This window comes from Mastigoproctus giganteus, chromosome 5, assembly GCF_048544385.1.
Source record: "Mastigoproctus giganteus isolate SK-2022 chromosome 5, ASM4854438v1, whole genome shotgun sequence".
Lineage (NCBI taxonomy): Eukaryota > Metazoa > Arthropoda > Arachnida > Uropygi > Thelyphonidae > Mastigoproctus > Mastigoproctus giganteus.
Genome location: NC_143579.1, coordinates 98,963,072 through 98,981,075, shown reverse-complemented (window position 1 = coordinate 98,981,075; position 18,004 = coordinate 98,963,072). Strand labels below are relative to the sequence as shown.

The 18,004-nt window shown below is 35.9% G+C and overlaps 1 protein-coding gene across 1 annotated transcript in view; it reads left to right on the top strand.

Annotated features, from left to right (window-relative positions):
• Positions 1-18,004, top strand: part of LOC150085581 (venom phosphodiesterase-like) — a 248,321-nt gene that overhangs the window by 162,333 nt on the left and 67,984 nt on the right. The window contains exons 11-12 of the mRNA XM_090374609.1: positions 7,156-7,243; positions 12,404-12,582. Coding sequence (XP_090230735.1) covers positions 7,156-7,243; positions 12,404-12,582 — 267 coding nt within the window. The remainder of the gene's footprint in view (positions 1-7,155; positions 7,244-12,403; positions 12,583-18,004) is intronic.

The window sequence follows — 18,004 nt, the reverse complement described above, 5'->3', positions numbered from 1 at the left end:
GCATTCTGTGTACTCCTAATTGCATAAGTATTTCAACATAAAAATAGTCACAAGTTTACATGGAGGGGAGCATAATAGCAACATGAAAAGAAAAACACAATAGGCTATATCATATGAAAGATTTTAATTTATTTTTGGCATTTATATATATATATATATATATATATATATATAGATAGAGGATTTGAGACTGAAAGTGACTAGTATCTTATATTGAGCAAATTAATAATAATAATTAGTGCCAAAAATAAATGGTACAAAAAAAAAAGTGTTAAAATAAAAGGCATATCAGGCTAATTTTTAAGTTTGCAGATGATACAAAGGTTGGCAGGATGTTATTGTCAGGAATCAAAATGTACTTCTTCAACAAGACTTAGAAAAAATTAGGTGAAGGGGCTGAGAAGTTAAAAATTAAAGTTTAACATTGACAAATGCACGCATTTGTCAATGTTAAACAATGTCAATGTTAATTCCAGAATAACATATCAACTTTGTGGTGCCACATTCAGAGTAGTAGAGAACAAAAAAAAAGACTGGGGGGAGGGGGGTTATTGTGTTATTGTGCAGTCAGACATGACGTTCTCTGAGCATTGCAGATGGGCTACCAGGACAGTTCATGGGGTTTTGACTCAATGATGGCAGGAACTTTTCCAGTAGGGGACAAAGAGATGCTTATCCTGTTGTACAAGGTTGCATACAGGTCTAGAAAGATGTGGATTTGTTGGAACCAGTGCAGAGAAGGGTAATGAGATTGGTGAGGGGAAGAAATGGATACTCTTGTCAAGAAAGACTTCTGTCTGCAAAGTGCTGCATCTGGAAACTAATACCTGCCAGGAAATCTCAATGAGGCATTTAAGGCTGTGAGTGGATTGAGTAAGTTAAATATTGATAACATCCTTACTCTTGCTCAGGCAACACATGACGGAGCATAAATGTAAACTGAGAAAATTTGCTTTCAGCCAGCAGATAGTTGATTGTTGGAACAAACTTCCATCTGGTGTTGTGAAAGTTGGGTAGTTTGAATAAATTTAAGGAATAACTAGACAAATTATTAAAGGGACTGGACAGGTGATGTGGGAAGTGTTGTGTTATTTTTTCAGTGGATGATGTATATGTTTGCTATCTTGCATCATTAGCCACTGTTGATACTAATGCTAAAATATCAAGTATGAAAAGCAAGGCATGAAATATAGATGAAATTGTATCTGAAATTGGTGAAGAAATATTGTCACAGTGGATGATTACATTGCATTATCCAGAGGGTGTTTTTTTCAAAGGACAAGTTCTAGAATATGTAAGCAAAGCTTTAATTGTACATTATTCACAAAAGGGAAATAAAGCTGAATAGTGAAGTTACAAAAGAATTTCACTTCTTAGTGTACCAGGTAAAATCTATTTTGCAACTATCACAGAGAAGATGATTAGAGACATTATTGAATGTAACTTTGGGGTTAGATTTTAGGCCAGAGACAGCAGGTTCAAACATTTACACTAAAAAATATTACAGGAAAATCATTTAAGTGTAACAGTAACCTGAATTCAGTCTGACATGATAATGATGATAGATTACAGCTTCTAAAACTAAACTAAAAAAAATCTAATGTGTATCAATTATTTGGCATCCATTTTGAGATTAAAATGACCTTCGAGAAACAGTATTGCTGTTGTATATATACTGAAAGGACAGAATTCATGGGATACCTGGTTCCTGGGCAATGCAATGCTGTTGCCCCTCTCGCTAGTGGCAAACCCACCGCTTGGCAGGTATATAGGTACACTGCTCACTGCATTCACGTAGACGGTAATTCAATGTCAGTATGGATAAATGTCATGAGTTAACCGACTTTGAAAGAGGGATGATAGTGGGTGCCTGATGCACGGGTCACTATCGCGGAGTTGGTACAAAAATTGCACTATCCCTGTTCAACAGTATCAAGAGTGTATCGTGAATATGCCATTTCCGGAATAACATCTCATCGTGGACGGTGCTGTGGGCAAAGAAAGGTGGTGGATGGACATTACCATCAACTTCTGTCTCGCATTGTGTCAGCCAACCAGAGAGTGATAGTGGCACAAATCACCACCGACTTCAACGACGGAGGTACCAGAAATGTCTCTGGCACCTTCGCCAGAGTCCCATTGCTAACACCATGACACAGGACTCTATGCCTCAACTGGGTGAAAAAACATCGGCACTGGACCTTGGATGATTGGAGACTGGTCTCCTCATCCAATGAGTCCCATTTCCAGTTATTTCGAGCGGATTTGAGGGTGCATATCTGGCAGAAACCGCATGTCAACAAGGAACTGTTCGGGCAGGTTGATGGTCATGTAATGTCGGTAATGGTCTGGGGCATGTTCAACTGGCACACGTTGGGACCTCTGGTACATCTAGATGCATCTTTGAACAGTCAAGGTTGTGTCCATCCTTGCAGACCATCTGCATCCATTCATGCTCATCGTGCACCCACAGGGCAATGGACTCTTCCAGCAGGACAGTGCACCTCCCCACAGAGCTGTGGTGACTAGAACATGGTTTGAAGAGCATTCTGCAGATTTTACTACCATGGAATTGCCTCCCTGTTCACTGGACATGAACCCTGTGGAGCATCTTTGAGATGCTGTGGATAGGTCCATTCGAGCTTTGGGTCCTCCACCCAGGAATATGATGGAATTATGAACAGCGGTGCAGCAAACATGGATGGAAATACCTGTCAAATGCTTTCATGAATAGTGGACTCAATGCCTCACCATGTGACTGCCCTTATCCAGGCAAAAGGTGAGCCTATCCATTACTAGGTAGGTATCCCATGATTTGTGTCCACTCAGTGTACTTCAAACCTTTGGTGTCCATGGTTTTGTATGATTCAGGAATTTGTGGTAAGGATACAAAGGAGAAAAATTTAATAATGCTGCACTAATATATCATGCGATAAATTAAGTTGTTTTACTTGAACTGATGCTGTTTGAGGAATCTACTGTTTCCTGTTGTCAGGCCTGCTAGAATGGATTCTATGCTGAATTTTCAAGGTCAGGTACTGAACTGAACAAGGAATTTTTTGTAAATTATAAAAATGGAAATGAAGCTGAATGAAGGGAAGTTTCTCAAATAATTACACACTGTTAAGTAAATTGTAAAACTAAGCAAAATATCATTTTTTCATTTTGTGTATGAATTATATATGAATATAAGTAAGTAAAACGTTGGTTATCCAGAATAATTTGAAAGGCTGATCTTTCTTCTTTTTTTTTTATTAACGGTAGTACAGTAAGTGCTGGTTGTAGTGATCACATTTGCAAATTAAGCGAAAGATCGAGTTTACTATCTGTTTATAACAGATTGTACAAACAAAAAGCCCAATAAACCAAAAACTGTAAATTGTTTTTATTGTTTTATGGTTCTGACCTCTAGAATTCTATGTGACCTTCAGAAAAATATTAGAGACTACTGGGTTTTCTAGGAAACCATAAGTGAATTTCAGATTACTTTAGCTCCAGATTTGATAAAACTAACATCGGCCCGAAACTGTGATATTTATTATTTTCTCCATTTTTTTGTGGTGAAATGTGAACAAAAAGAAAACATGTAGTTTTAACATTGCGACAAAAAACGGAAATTATTAGGTAAGTTTGCTTCAGTTAAGCAAATTACAAGGAAAAAAATGATTATATTGTTGATGAGATGGGCTTATTTTGGAAAGCATTACCGAGAAAAACCCTAGCCACTAAAAGAGAAATGCCTGCACCAAGTTTTAAGATGAGGAAAGAGCAAGTTACAATTGCTATGTGTGCAAATGCCACTGGGATGCACAGATTGTCCATGCTCATTATTGGTAAGTCAAAAAAAACCAAGAGCATTTAGTTTATAATTTATATATTATATATATATATATATATATATATATATATATTAGTTTATAATTTTTTAATTTAATTAATATTAATTATTTAATTTAATCATAAGGTAAGATTAAATTTATTTAATTAAATAATTAGATTAAATTTATTTAATCTTACTGGAAAAATTATCTGGCAAAATTTTCTGGTTCGATTATCCGGAAAATTTTTCAGAAGAGGTCTGACATCAATTATTCCAGATAACTGATGCTGTACTGTAATATAAGTAATAATAAGTAATACAATGTATTAATAACAAGGAGTTGTAGTGAATAGTAATAGCTTGAAAAGAATGATAATTAAAAAATTGATATGGATTATGGACAAGGAGCACTGCAAGTAATAGCAGAAATACCCAATGACCATAATGCTTATCTATATTCCATTGAATATAGATAAGTATTAAAATTAAAATCATTGGATCTATAGCATTAAGTACTATATGTGTTTTTATTTAATTTACTTTTATTTTACAAGTACCTATTTAATTGTTAATACATCATACAAAATAAATTCAATATGTAGTCAGCATTCCTCCACTTATACTCTAATCTACAGTGGGGCCTCCACTTACGATGACATCGACATCCGATATAATTTCGATACGATTGTTAATTTTAAGGACCGATGATATTTTCAGGAACGGATGGCTTTCCGACATAGCTGTAACGATACATGGGTGAAAATTTCCATGAAACATCACTCGTATGATTGTTCTCAACCAATTAGCGTCTTTTTTTTGTTGTTCAATAACGTGTGGCACACGGAACATCACTTGTACGATTGTTTCAGATCTATGAAGATCCATCATAGATCTGAAACTTGAAGCTCCATCAACCAGTGGCAGTGCTATGCACTTTGAAGACTTTAAAGCCAGCAGAGGCTGCTTCGAGCACTTCAAAAAAAGGGCGAATAACAAAAGTGTTGAAAGGCATGGGGAAGCATCCAGTGCTGATAAAAAGCAGCTGAGACCTTTAAAATTGAATTCCAAGAGTGTTTATCAGGAGGGTATCTTCTCCAGCAAGTTTTTAACATTGACAAAACCGGCCTCTTCTGGAAGCGAATGCCCAGGAGAACGTACGTCACTAAGGATGAGGTTAGTTTACCTGGACATAAGCCTATGAAAGATAGGCTCACTCTCCTATTGGGTGCCAATGCGTCTTGAGATTTTAAGCTGAAGCCTTTGCTTGTGTATCACTCTAGCACCCCCAGAGTATTTAAACAACAAAAGTTCAACAAAGCCATGTTGGGAGTGTTTCGGTGCAGTAATAAGAAGGCATGGGTTACAAGACATGTCTTCAATGAATGGGAGCTTGAAGTTTTCTGTCCTTCAGTGGAGAGTTATCTTGAGAAAAATAAGCTTCCTGTGAAGGCAACTGCTCCTGCTGGATAATGTACCAGGCCATGATCCCAACCTTGTTCAATCTCTTAAGGCACAATTTTACTTTTTTCAAGTCAAATTTTTGCCACCCAACACCACTCCTCTTCTTCAGCCAATGACCAGCAAGCGATTGCAAACTTCAAGAAAATCTACACCACAAAAATGTTCGCAAGTTGCTTTGCAGCAACCTCTGGTGAAAATTCTGTCACCCTCAAATATTTTTGGAGGTTGAAGTTCAACATACTATATTGTGTGAGGCTGATTGTAAGTTGTTGGAATGATGTTTCCAACAGGTGCTTAAATTCAGCCGTGAAAAAAATCTGTCCTTTAATAATTCATAATGTTGATGGATTTGAAGATGATGGTGCTTTGACAAATGATATTGTTACTCTTGGTGAATCATTGGGTCTGGAGGTTGGAAAAGAGGATGTAGAGGACCTTATTGGCACTCATGAGCATGAGCTAACAACAGAAGAGCTACAAGAGTTGGAGAAAATTACGGAGTGACACTGGAGAGGAAGAGGAAGAAAAAGACACCAAAAAGTGTCAGCCGAAGACTGTCATTTCTTGTTAGGAGCATTTAAGAGAAGTGGTAAAAAAACACCCCGACATTGAAAACACTGAACACATGCAAAATGGAAGAAAAAGTCATTTTTTACTTCAGGAAGCTACAAAAAAGTCGTAAAAAACAGTCCACTTTGGACAGTTTCTTTGCCAGTAGCAACAAAAGAACGAACAGAGGGGTGAAGTGGAAGTGGTTATTTTTATTTATTTATGTTACTTTTTTTTTTTTTTTTTTTTGGCTGATGCTGCATAAGCTTGCTTTCTTGCATCAAATGCCTCTGCTAATGCTAATGCTAAAAAAGACACTTGATATAGTCCCACCACCCAGTAGCGGTTTAAGGTCGGTTGAGGCCCCGGGCGCAGAAGAAAATATTGGGCCCCTTAAAAAAAAGAGACAGAGAAAATAAAAATACATGTTAAACCATTTTTTTAAATAAATAAAAAATATTATATGTACTATTAATGTTTTATTTACAATAAAATTTGAATATAATATATGTATAATATAATTAATAATAGCATAATAATAATCACAAAGTTTTGAACTAATAGTTGAACATATTAGTTCAACTAATTTGTTGGGGTTTTGCGTGGGCCCTTCAGAAGTCGGGGCCCAGGGCGCACGCCCGGTGCACCTGCCGTTAAATCCGCCTCTGCCACCACCATTGATTTCATCAGCACTGCACTTCAAGTCTAAGGTAAATGCTAATTTATTGTTTGTTTTTTATTTAAAGATGTTTTATGACTATTTATTAAATAATCTTTATAAAACACTAATTTTTAATGTAAAAATGATGTATAACATGTAAAAATATCTATTTTATGTGTTGTTGGGGAATGAATTACAGGAAATAAATGTATCATTGGTTTCAACTTACAATATTTTTGACATACAATGGGTTTTGTGGAACAAATTACCATCGGATGTTGGGGCCCCACTGTACTTATCTAATAATAAGTAATATATATATATATGAATATGAATTATATATGAATATAAGTAAATTGTAAAAATAAGCAAAATATTATTTTTTAATTTTATATATGAAAATTGAATTACTCTAATTCATAAGTTTCTACTTTTTCCATGAAGTCATGAGACTTTATGTACTACCTTTCTGGCAGCTGCGTCCTGGAGGATACCGTGTATATTCTGCTTAACCTTTCAGTGTTTGAAATTTTTCGTCTCTTCTCATTTTTGTATTAAAAAAATAGAAAGTAAAAAAACAAAAAAAAAAAATTAAACTAATGTTTTGTTCACTGAGATCACCTCAAGCTGTTATTTTCAATTACTACATTGTTTTGATATATAGGCCCTGTTTGTAGCTGTTGGCTCTTCCTTTAAACAAAACCTTACAGTTCAACCTTTTCTTAATATAGAATTATATGGGTTAATGGCAGGTGAGTAGTTTTACAATGTTATTTGTTTATAAAAGACTAATATATTTGATAAATATCATAGGTAAAGGTAAAGAAAGCCCACATGAGAAGCACACAAAAGTTCAATAAATTTACCGGTAAAAGTAGTTTGCCGTAACGGCATTTGTATTGTTGCTCGCTCAGTAAACATACAGTTATCGGTCAGGAGTAGAAATTGAATCCCATGGGAGATTGAAACCCTCCCAAAGTGGAGGGGGTAAGCTGACCTTTTTTCTTTAGAATCACTTGTGGACTAGTGGATAAATTGTTTATTAAGAAAAAAAAAGGCAAAGGTAAAGGAAGCCTACACGAGAAGCACGGCAAACTTCAAAAAAGTTTACCAATGAAAATATGTTGCGAACATTTTTTATGACACCAGAACTTCCAATATCACTCTGTTCGTGATTCAATTAGTGATTCTAAAGAAAAAAAGGTCAGGTTACCCCTCTCCACTTCAGGAGGATTTCAAGCTCCCGTGGGATTCAACTTCTACTCCAGACTGATAACACCCACCGTCTGTTTACCGAGAAAGCAACAATATAAATGCCGTTATGGCAAAGTACTTTCATCAAACTTTTTGCATGCTTCTCGTATGGGCTTTCTTTACCTTAGCCATATCATATTTTTAATATGCAATTGTTCATTTTAATTCCCTTCTGCAGTTTCCATAATAAGTTTTCGAATTATGATGGTTCAGATTTTTAAAATTATGTAATAATTTATTCATATGTTATTATGTAGTATTAGTATTAGTAGTGGAAAAATGATGCAAGGAAGCAAGCTTGCAAAGCATCTGCAAAAAAAAAAAACCCCTACAAACTTCATCCATCCATAGCCTCCAAGAATTTGTCTAGTTCTTCCTTGAATTTATTCAAACCACCACTTCCACAACAACAACAACAACAACAACAGGTGGGTTTGTTCCAATAATGAGCTACCTGCTGGCTGAAGACAAACTTCTGCATATCTATCCTGCAACCATCCTTCCTCAACTTGAATTTATGCTCCCTCATGTCTCAGCAAGAGGAAAAATACCATTAATATTTAGCCTTCTCAATCCATTTAAGGCTTTAAACAGCTCAATCATATCTATCTGCAGGGAGATCTGATTAAGGTGTTAGTTTCCCATATGCTGAAATTTGCAGAACTGAAGCCTTTCTTGGTAAGAGCACCATTTTGTTCCCTTCACTAACCTGATTGCCCTTCCCTGCACCTATCCTATTCCAGCAGATGTACATCCTTTCTAAAGTGAGACCCTCAGACCTGTGTACAGTACTCAAGATACAGCTTAACCATGGCTGTGTACAAGGAGATAACACCTTATTCCTGCTATCAAAGTTTCTGTATATCATTGACAAAACCCATGAGCTCTCCTGGCAGCCCGTCTGCACTGCTAAGAGAATTTCATTTATCTGACTGCACAATTATTCCCAGGACTTTTTAATTTTCCACTACCTGAATATAGTACCACACAGTTGGTATGTTAATTTGGGATTACTCCTACCCATATGCAGTGAGTTAACAGAGTTAACATTGACAAATGCAGTTCTTTGCATTTGTCAATATTAAGCATCAACTGCCATTTCTCAACCCATTGATCTAATTTTCCTAGATCTTGTTGTAGTAGTTCATGCTGATTACTGTCATTAAACACCCCACCAATCTTTCTGTCATTTGCAAAAATTTAGATAAACTTGCTATACCTTCAATATTATTAATAAATATTGAAAACAACAATGGGCCCAGTGGGCCCAGAAGTGATCACTGGGGGAGTCCACTAATACATTAGTCTATGAAGAGCAATGCCCATTGATAACTACTCTTCTTCTTCCACTCAACTATCCCTTTATCCATAGCAGCAACTTGCCCCTAATGTCATATTGCTCTAATTTGTATAGCAATCTTTATGTGCAACATTATTAAAAGCTTTCCTGAAATTCCGGTAATGATATCAAAATAAATAATTTTTTTGCAGTCATGCATTGAACTGAGTGGTGACCCTTCTCTCTTACTGTTCACCTGTAACAATATTAAAAAACGATTTTTTAAGAAGGAGCGAGGCCCCTTGTAATGTGCAGCCCTAAGCTGTAGCTTGTTTAGCTTATATGTAAATCCCACCCTGGGTCCTTCATTACTTCTTTAATGTGTTACTCCATTATTTTCCCTGGAACAGATGTAAAGGTAATAGGTCTGTAATTACTCATGTCAACTTTTGATCCTCATTGTGAATTGTGGATACATTTGCATATCTCCAGTCCATAGGGACTTCCCTTGAATCCAAGGATGTTTTTTCAGCTTGTAATGTTTTTTCTGCCTTTTTCCGGTAGATGGTTGAACGTTGGAACAAACTCTTCCTTCTACCCACTTCCTGTTGTGAAAGTTGGTAGTTTGAATAAATTCAAGGAAGCACCAGACAAATTCTTGGAGGGGATAGATGGGTGAGGTGGATATTTTCTTTTGGCTGATTCTCTATAAGCTTGCTTTCTTGCATCATTTGCTACCTCTAATACTAATGGTAACTATACTCAGGTGGTTAGTTTAAATTAAAGTTTTCACAGTCACTCATACTTTCCAAACATGATAGTGAAAATATGAATGATTGTGGAATTTTTTTTTTTTTTTGGCAGATTTAAAAAAAGTCTGCTTTCTTGTATTATTTAGTCATACTTATACTAACTCACTGAACTACCCTTAATCACACAGCTATTCTTTTTCTTTAATCTACAGAATTAAAGTCTAAACTATCATGACACTATTCTGAACTAATATCTGTAATTCTATCCCTTTCTCTTAAATCAGGATAAACACATGCATCAGCTAGTCAACCAATTACTGTATTTATTTACTTACCATTATTTGCATTTACTTCAATGTTATTGTAATTTTACCTTTCATTTTAATTCTATTGTTATAATAGAAGGTAAGCCCTATTAGCAACCTGCTGTTAAGGGACAAAACCATTTGGTTAAATAAAGTGAATAAATAAATAAATGAATAAATAAACTCTTTAATAGTTCAGCTATAAACCCATCAAACTAATTTTTTTCTTCTTCTTTGTTCAATTCTTCTACATCTATGCTTTGGAACATTATTCTTAAATTCATTAAATTTGAATTTACAGAAATTCAATTCCAGTATCAGCAAAATTTCATATAGCTTTTTAATTCTCCACCCATACACACTGCTAGAGAACTGCATAGGCTCATATAACTCTTTCCTGTTTAGGTTTACCATTAAAAAAATAATAATATAATAAACTCTAAAAATTAAGCTGATTCATTTTGTTATTTGCTTGCACCATAGAGCCTGGCTATTTTGATTAGTTTCTTAAATATCAAGTTTGTACTTTCTGATAAGTGAAACTGACTTGAAATAAATGAGGCCCATGGGCTTTGTTGTTCATCTTAGGAAATATGCAACTCTTTTTTTCAGCTTGTACATGAATGGTGAATGCTGGCATTCACCATTCACTTACTGACATTTTCACATTGGTGAATGCTAGCATTGACCATTATAAAAATGTTAGTAGGTATATGAATAAAATGGAATTCAAACAACTGTACTAAAACTATTAATATTTAATACTGACACAATTGCTTAATTTGTCTGAATGTAGACTTGAAAGGAATGAGTTCTTGGTGATGACTTTAATTATGACAAAACCCAACCAAAAAGTGTTTTTTATTCTTTTTTAACGAAAAAAAGTGGAAAGAAACAAAGATAGCTTTAGTGCACAGTATGTATGCAAACTGATCTCATCCACTTATTTAGATAGCATTAGAAGTTATACTTCTAAATTAGGCAGAAGAGTAACAGCAAGGTTAAGATTAGTAGAGACATCAACATAATTGCCACCAATTTACATGTATTGATGGTAATAGTAATAGAAGTGTTTTTTGTGTTTCCTCTCTCAGAAGTCCCACATGTGTTTAATAAGATTGTAATTAGGAGACCTGCAGGGGCAGGTGCACAGAACATGTGTTGGAGGTTGCTATCATGCTCTTTGTTTTTTGGAATGATGTAAAATAAAGCACTGTTGTCCTAGAAGACTCCATCACCTGTAGGATAGAAAGATGTTGTCATGGGATGCACAGGGTCAGATAAGATGTCAGATTTGGGAAGTCATGATGAAGAGTATATTGGTATATTGGCCTTCTCACAATAATTAGTGCCCCAAATCATTACAGAGCATTTGCTCATTACCACTTGCTTGAGCTGTAGAGATGACATATTTTGGATGCAAACTTTCATTGTTTTTCTTCAAATTTTTACTCTATAACTGTTATGGATTAGGATAAATTTTGATTTTCCAGATTTTCCAACTTTCTACCATTGGTCAATAGTCAAAAATCTGGGCGCTGCAGACACCACTTTAGGCAGAATTTCCTATTTATTCACAAGATGAGAGGTTTCTAATATGTAAATGGATATGATTCTCTGTGTTTATGCAATTCTTGATGAAATTTTCTACTCAAAACAGTCACTTTGAAACCTCTGTTGAATTTTTTGTGTGAACATCTGTCATAGTTTGCATGTTTATATTGGCAATTATCATAAGACATTGACAGTTCCCATCATTGAGTTTTGTCTTTTGGCCAGAGTTATGTTTCATGTTTGTCCTCCATTTCCACCTTAGAGATGGCGCCTCCGTAGCCAGGTGGGCAGGAGCAGCAGTGCGCAGCACACGCTTCTTGATTAGACCGGGGTTCGAACCCGTGACCACCAAATACAGAGAATGCGGAAAGGTCAGGGAATGACCACTGCATATCCCCGGAGCAATATGGCCTTAGTTGCTAATGCTCCTAAAAACCAAAAAATAACAATAAATAATAATAACCACCTTAGAGACTGTCTTCACTGATGCACTGGCTAAATTTTCTGCAGCTTCTAGAATTGCCCTAGATGCATGAGCCCCACAAATTAAGCATCTTTGTAAATCACTTATAACAACTGTTCTACCCATGCTACTTACTATGTATGTATTACTTGCTTATAGGTGTTCCTTGTGTGCTGTTTTATAAGCAGATATCATTTGCATTAAAAAGCATAGTGATGACAATTTTTGGCACACAATACAGATTTTTTGTTATAAATAGGTATAAATAAATGTATATTTATTTATTTTTTTAATTTCATGTACAGAACTCCTTAATATAACTGCAGAACCCAATAATGGTACTTATGGAAGTTTACATCATATACTGAATGAAGTACGTGCACCAGTGTCAGATTCTGAAGAATTTCTTTCTATGCATTTAGATGTATGCCAGTCTGATGCAGCTGATTTCAGTTATTACAGTACTGGCTGCAACTGTAATCAGGTAATTTGTTATTAAATTGACAAACTAAATGAAGAATATGCATATTTCAAATGTGCACATTGTTCAGATTGTGAATATTTTTAATTTTTTCAGCTTTTAACTTTAATACCCATTCCACTTTCCATTTTTACTATTTGAATTAGAAATGAGTCCTTCACATGTTAAAAAAAAAAAAACAATCGCTAATTATACATTATTGACATTAGTAATTATACATTATTGAGAATTAAGGTCATTTGTCATTAACTCATTCAGTTAAATAATGCAATGATTTGAAAGTCAGCATTTGGCTGCATCTGGATCTCAGAAGTGAGTAATAATAACTATTAATAGAGATACATAAGCCAGGAGTTTTTCTTTTTTTAACAAATGTTCCAACTAATGAATACATTTTTGTTATTTTTCTTTTTTTAATATTGCAAATTATGTGAATATGTAAAAAAAACAAAAAAATAGTAAAAAAAAAACAATATACAGGTAGTCATAAATGTAAAAATATGCAAATTTTTTGAGATAGGCATATTAATGTATATACAAGAAAACATAATAACCGTATTTTTTGCAGACCTTCAAAGGAAAAGGAAAATATACAAATCAGGAACATGTCAATCGGTGTTATTTAAATTAACTTGTAGTGTGTTGCTAAAAACCCATAATGATTTACCATCATATTCATTTGCACATGCATCCTTAGTTCCCACTCAAAGCCATAGTGTATAGTGTGTTTTGGGTCTAACAGCACCAGGGGTTTCCCCCATCTCCACGTAGCATACATTGTCGTGTGATACAGAACACTATAGAGGCCAGAGATTTAAAAGTGTATGGATATTGTAGAGTGTTGTGTTCTGCACCGTTGTTCATCTGACCATTTAGCCATTGGGGCCCACCGTGTTCCACACTATGCCCCTGGGAGGCAGGTCAGGTACACCAGTATTAGATATTTACTCTGGCAGGTCCTGCCACCTAGTTTCCTGAGATTTCAGTGGCTAAGACCTAATCTATAGTGCAATAACCTCCTGACAAAGGCCTTCAAGGAGAAACAGACAGCCCATGCCTCCTACAAGAAGTCGCCTTCAGAAGACTCATATGCTAAATTTTCCAAAGCAAAGATGGATTTCCAGAAGAGCAAACAATCAGCAATTGACAATTTCATGAATGGCCGGCTAGCCAAGGGCAAACGTGTGTGTGGTTCACAAGTCATACTTGCATTCCCTCCTTCTTTAGATGCTCAGTAATGGTGTGAGCATGTGCTGTGTTTTATGAGAGATCACTATGACAGAAGTATATCCTTGGAATGAAGCGCTTAACGGTTCTTCACCTACCAGTAACATTGAAACTTCAGAAGAACAGCTAATAAAAATAATAAATTCACTACCTGAGAAGTCCACCATAGGAATTGATGCAATGCCTCTTTTTTAGTCTCAAAATGTCTTCTTATTTTATCAGCAGGGAGCTCACCCATCTCTACAACGAAGTACTCAAAAATGTACAGGTGCCTTCATTCTGGTTGACGTAGAGTCATGGCAGTTCCAAAAATGCCTCATGTGAAGTTACCTGTAGACTTCAGGCCAATATCAATTGCATCTCCCTTCCTGAACTGCCTAGAAAAGTGCATCTATAGTGATGTTGCACTCACAATATTTGCACATGGGCCCAAACATACCCATTATGCCATGCCAAATAGATCTACTATAACCCACAGTCCTTATCACAGAAAATACTTCACACCTGGAATGACAATGAAGATCTCCACACCATTTTTCAGAACATGAAATCTGCATTCGACAGTCCAAATCACACCCCTGCTTGCCTTACTCAAAAGATTCTACAGGTTATCCGGCAGTGTACTCGAGCTCCTCAGAAATCTTCTATCTAGGAGAATGCTCCACTTCACAGATAATAACTATACAGTTTGTAGAAGCATGGATGTAGGTATCCCACAAGGTGGCTCTCTCTCAGCACTGCTATTTGCTGCAATATTCATCCCACTTATGGATCAAGTTCCAGCTTTCTTATCATATGCTGATGATATTGTGTGTTACTTGCCATGCAAACACCAGGTTGGTGACTCACAAACAAGACAAACCTCCTCAGAAACTGTAAACAGCTACCTAAATACATTCTGTGAGTATGCTAAATTTGTTGGCCTGCCAGTCAATCCAGAGAAGTCAAGTTATGTCATTTTTACTTCAAGTGGGATGACATCTGCTGATACTGCATCATCCTTACTTCTGGAATTAGCAGGAAATATTCTGACTCCCACAGACAGTATCAAATTCCTAGGAGTAACCTTGATGCAAACCTTACCTGTAAACAAATCCAAGCCCAGTTTTTAAACTCCTTGAGAGCCTTCTAGGGTCTGAAAATAGATTTGTGTAAAATGCACAATAAACAAATAATCAAGAAATACCTTGCAACCTACTTCACTAGTGTGCTGTCTTCATCTGTGCTCATCTAAGCATGATTACATGAACATTTGGAACACGGTTGGTTGGCTTTTGCCATGAAGATACCTCCGCAGTACCCTCCCTCCTTGTGCTCGAAGCTCCAGGGGTTACAGTTTCAATAGACACTTCCCAAATGTGACTTTGGACACTCTCAACATCAACATTGACTATGGTCTATGGACAAGTTGTATCGAGATGACATCTTGGTCTATCTTTCTGTATGCAAAGGACAGGCATGTAAGTGCTGGTCCTAGTATGCTGATGCCATTTTATGTGCTGCTCAATTTGCAGTCTTGTGTGTTCTAATTCCTATTGATTCTCTTTTCTGATATTTTTTAACTTGTTTTTACTTTATTTATTTATTTCTTTTAGCTTTTTTTTTTTTTTTAAGCTTTTTTTGGTTATTTTTTAGCTTAACTTTGTAATGCAGCTTTACTTTATATTTCTGTATTTGGCCACTTGTATAGACAATGCATTGTTAGATTTCTCTAGTTATCTGTGTGTAAGGAATCCCAAATGTATACGATTTAGTCAATAAAGAACCTTATTGTTATTAAAATTATTATTATAAATGAAATTTCGGTGAAGGTAAAGAAAGCCTACACGAGAAACACACAAAGTTCGATGAAATTTACTGGTAAAAGTACTTTGCCGTAATGGCATTTGTATCGTTGCTCACTCAGTAAACATACAGTGGGTGTTATCAGTCAGGAGTAAAAATTAAATCTCGTGGGAGATTGAAACCCCTCCCCAATATGACTCTGTTCATGATTCAATTAGTTAATTCAATTAGTGATTCTAAAGAAAAAAGGTCAGGTTAACCCCTCTACTTCAGGAGGGTTTCAAGCTCCTGTGGGATTCAACTTCTACTCCTGACCGATAACACCCACCCTCTGTTTACCAAGCCAGCAACAATACAAATACCGTTATGGCAAAGTACTTTTACCGGTAAATTTCATCAACCTTTTGCGTGCTTCTCATGCAGGCTTTCTTTATCTTAGCCGAAATTTCTAGATAGCATTTGTATAACTTCGACAGAATTTCTAGATAGCACTAAAGCTCTCTTTAGAACAAACATTTCTCTTGTCCTCTGTCATTTTCAAAACATAAAAGCACTTTGACTTCTCTCAAACCTATAGAAGAAAAGAGAACAAAGAAAGAATAAAAGTAAATATTCCTGCTCAATCTTTGAAGGCCTGCTGATGCATTACTGATAATAAAATGATATTATCAGTAATGAATTCAGTCCCTTGATACAGGTAGAAGGCCTTAGGAGAATTCAGTGCAAGAAAGACAATATTAGCTGTATGGTGCAAGGAAGCCCTGGGCTTTTGCACTAGTCAAAAAAAAAAAAAATAAATAAATAAATAAATAAAATAATAATAAGCCACCTTTTTAACTTCCTCTTCACATAGGTATCTATCTAGCTCAGTTTTGAATTTCCCCAAGATGTCACCCTCAACCAACCATGGAGGCAACTTATTCCAATAATTAACAACTTGCTGACTAAAAGAAGACTTCCTGCAGTACAGTCTGAACCTATTACCCTTTAATTTGAAGATGCCTCCGTAGCTAGGTGGGAAGGAGCAGCAGCACATAGCACACGCTTCTTGATTAGACCAGGGTTTGAGCCTGTCACCACTAAATACGGAGGATGCGGAAAGGTCGGGGAATGACCACTGCATATTCCCGGAGCAATATTGGCCTTAGTTGCTAATGCTCCTAAAAACCAAATAACAAAACAAAAACAACCTTTAATTTGAATTTATGGCTACTAATTCTGGAATCATTTATAACTGAATATTTCACCCTTTTGTTTCAGTTTATACACCTCAATCAAATATCCTGTAAGGTGTCTAAGCTCTGTGGCCTTTCTTCATATGGATGCTCTTTTGCTGATTTTGCCAGCATCTTTGGATCCTTTCAAGAAGCTTAGTTTTTTTTTTTTTTTTTTTTAGGTGTAGTCACCCATACCTGGAGACATTATTCCAAGTATGGTCTCACAATTGCCTTATACAGTGGTATGATGACCTATCTCTACAAGCAATTGTTTGATAAATCATTGATAGGACATCATAACCTTCCTTGCTACCTATCTATATTGCTCCGAGAACTTCATGCCTGACTGTGTCATAACTACCAAATCTCCTTCTTCCTCTACTGATTTTAGTTTAACTCCACCAAGTTTGTAAGCTATTTTGGGATTGCTCTTCCAAAGTGTAACACTATACAGTTTGCTACATTAAAACATAGCTGCCACTTTTCTGACCATCTCTAAAGTCTGTCTATATCTCCCTGAAGAAGCTGTGCTTGGTGCTGATCATTAACTACTCCTCTAACCTTGATAGATATCAATTGCAAATTTTGATATCACATCCTGTGTTCCCTTGTTAATGTCATTGAAGAAAATCAAAAACAAGAGTGGTCCTAGTACTGATCCTTGGGGAACCCAATCCCCACTTCTTACATTAGCCCAGTCTGAAGAATAACCATTAATCACAACTCTCTGTCTCATCCTGTAGCCATACTTCAATCCATCTAAGGATTTTTCCTGATTACAGCATGTTCCAGCTTATATAGTAACCTCTTTTGCAGGACTGAGTCGAATGCTTTGCTGAAATCGAAGAGTAAACAATGTCAAAATTATTTCTTACATCCAGCTCATGAATGAGTCAAAATAGCTAACCAGATTGGCTAAAATGATTTTCTCTTTAAAATCTATGCTGTGTTTCCTTCAGAATTCCATTTCTATCTAAATGATCCTATAATGCACTCTTTACCATTGCCTCCATGATTTTCCTTACCATTGAGGTCAGACTGACTGTTGGTAGTTATCCACTTCACTCTTAGAGCCACCTTCGTGTATTTGTGATACAATGGCACTGCTCCAATCGAAGGGAAATAATGAGCAACCTCATAATTAACCTCAGTGGTTCAATGCATTCACTCTCTTCCAAAAATACCACATCTGTACT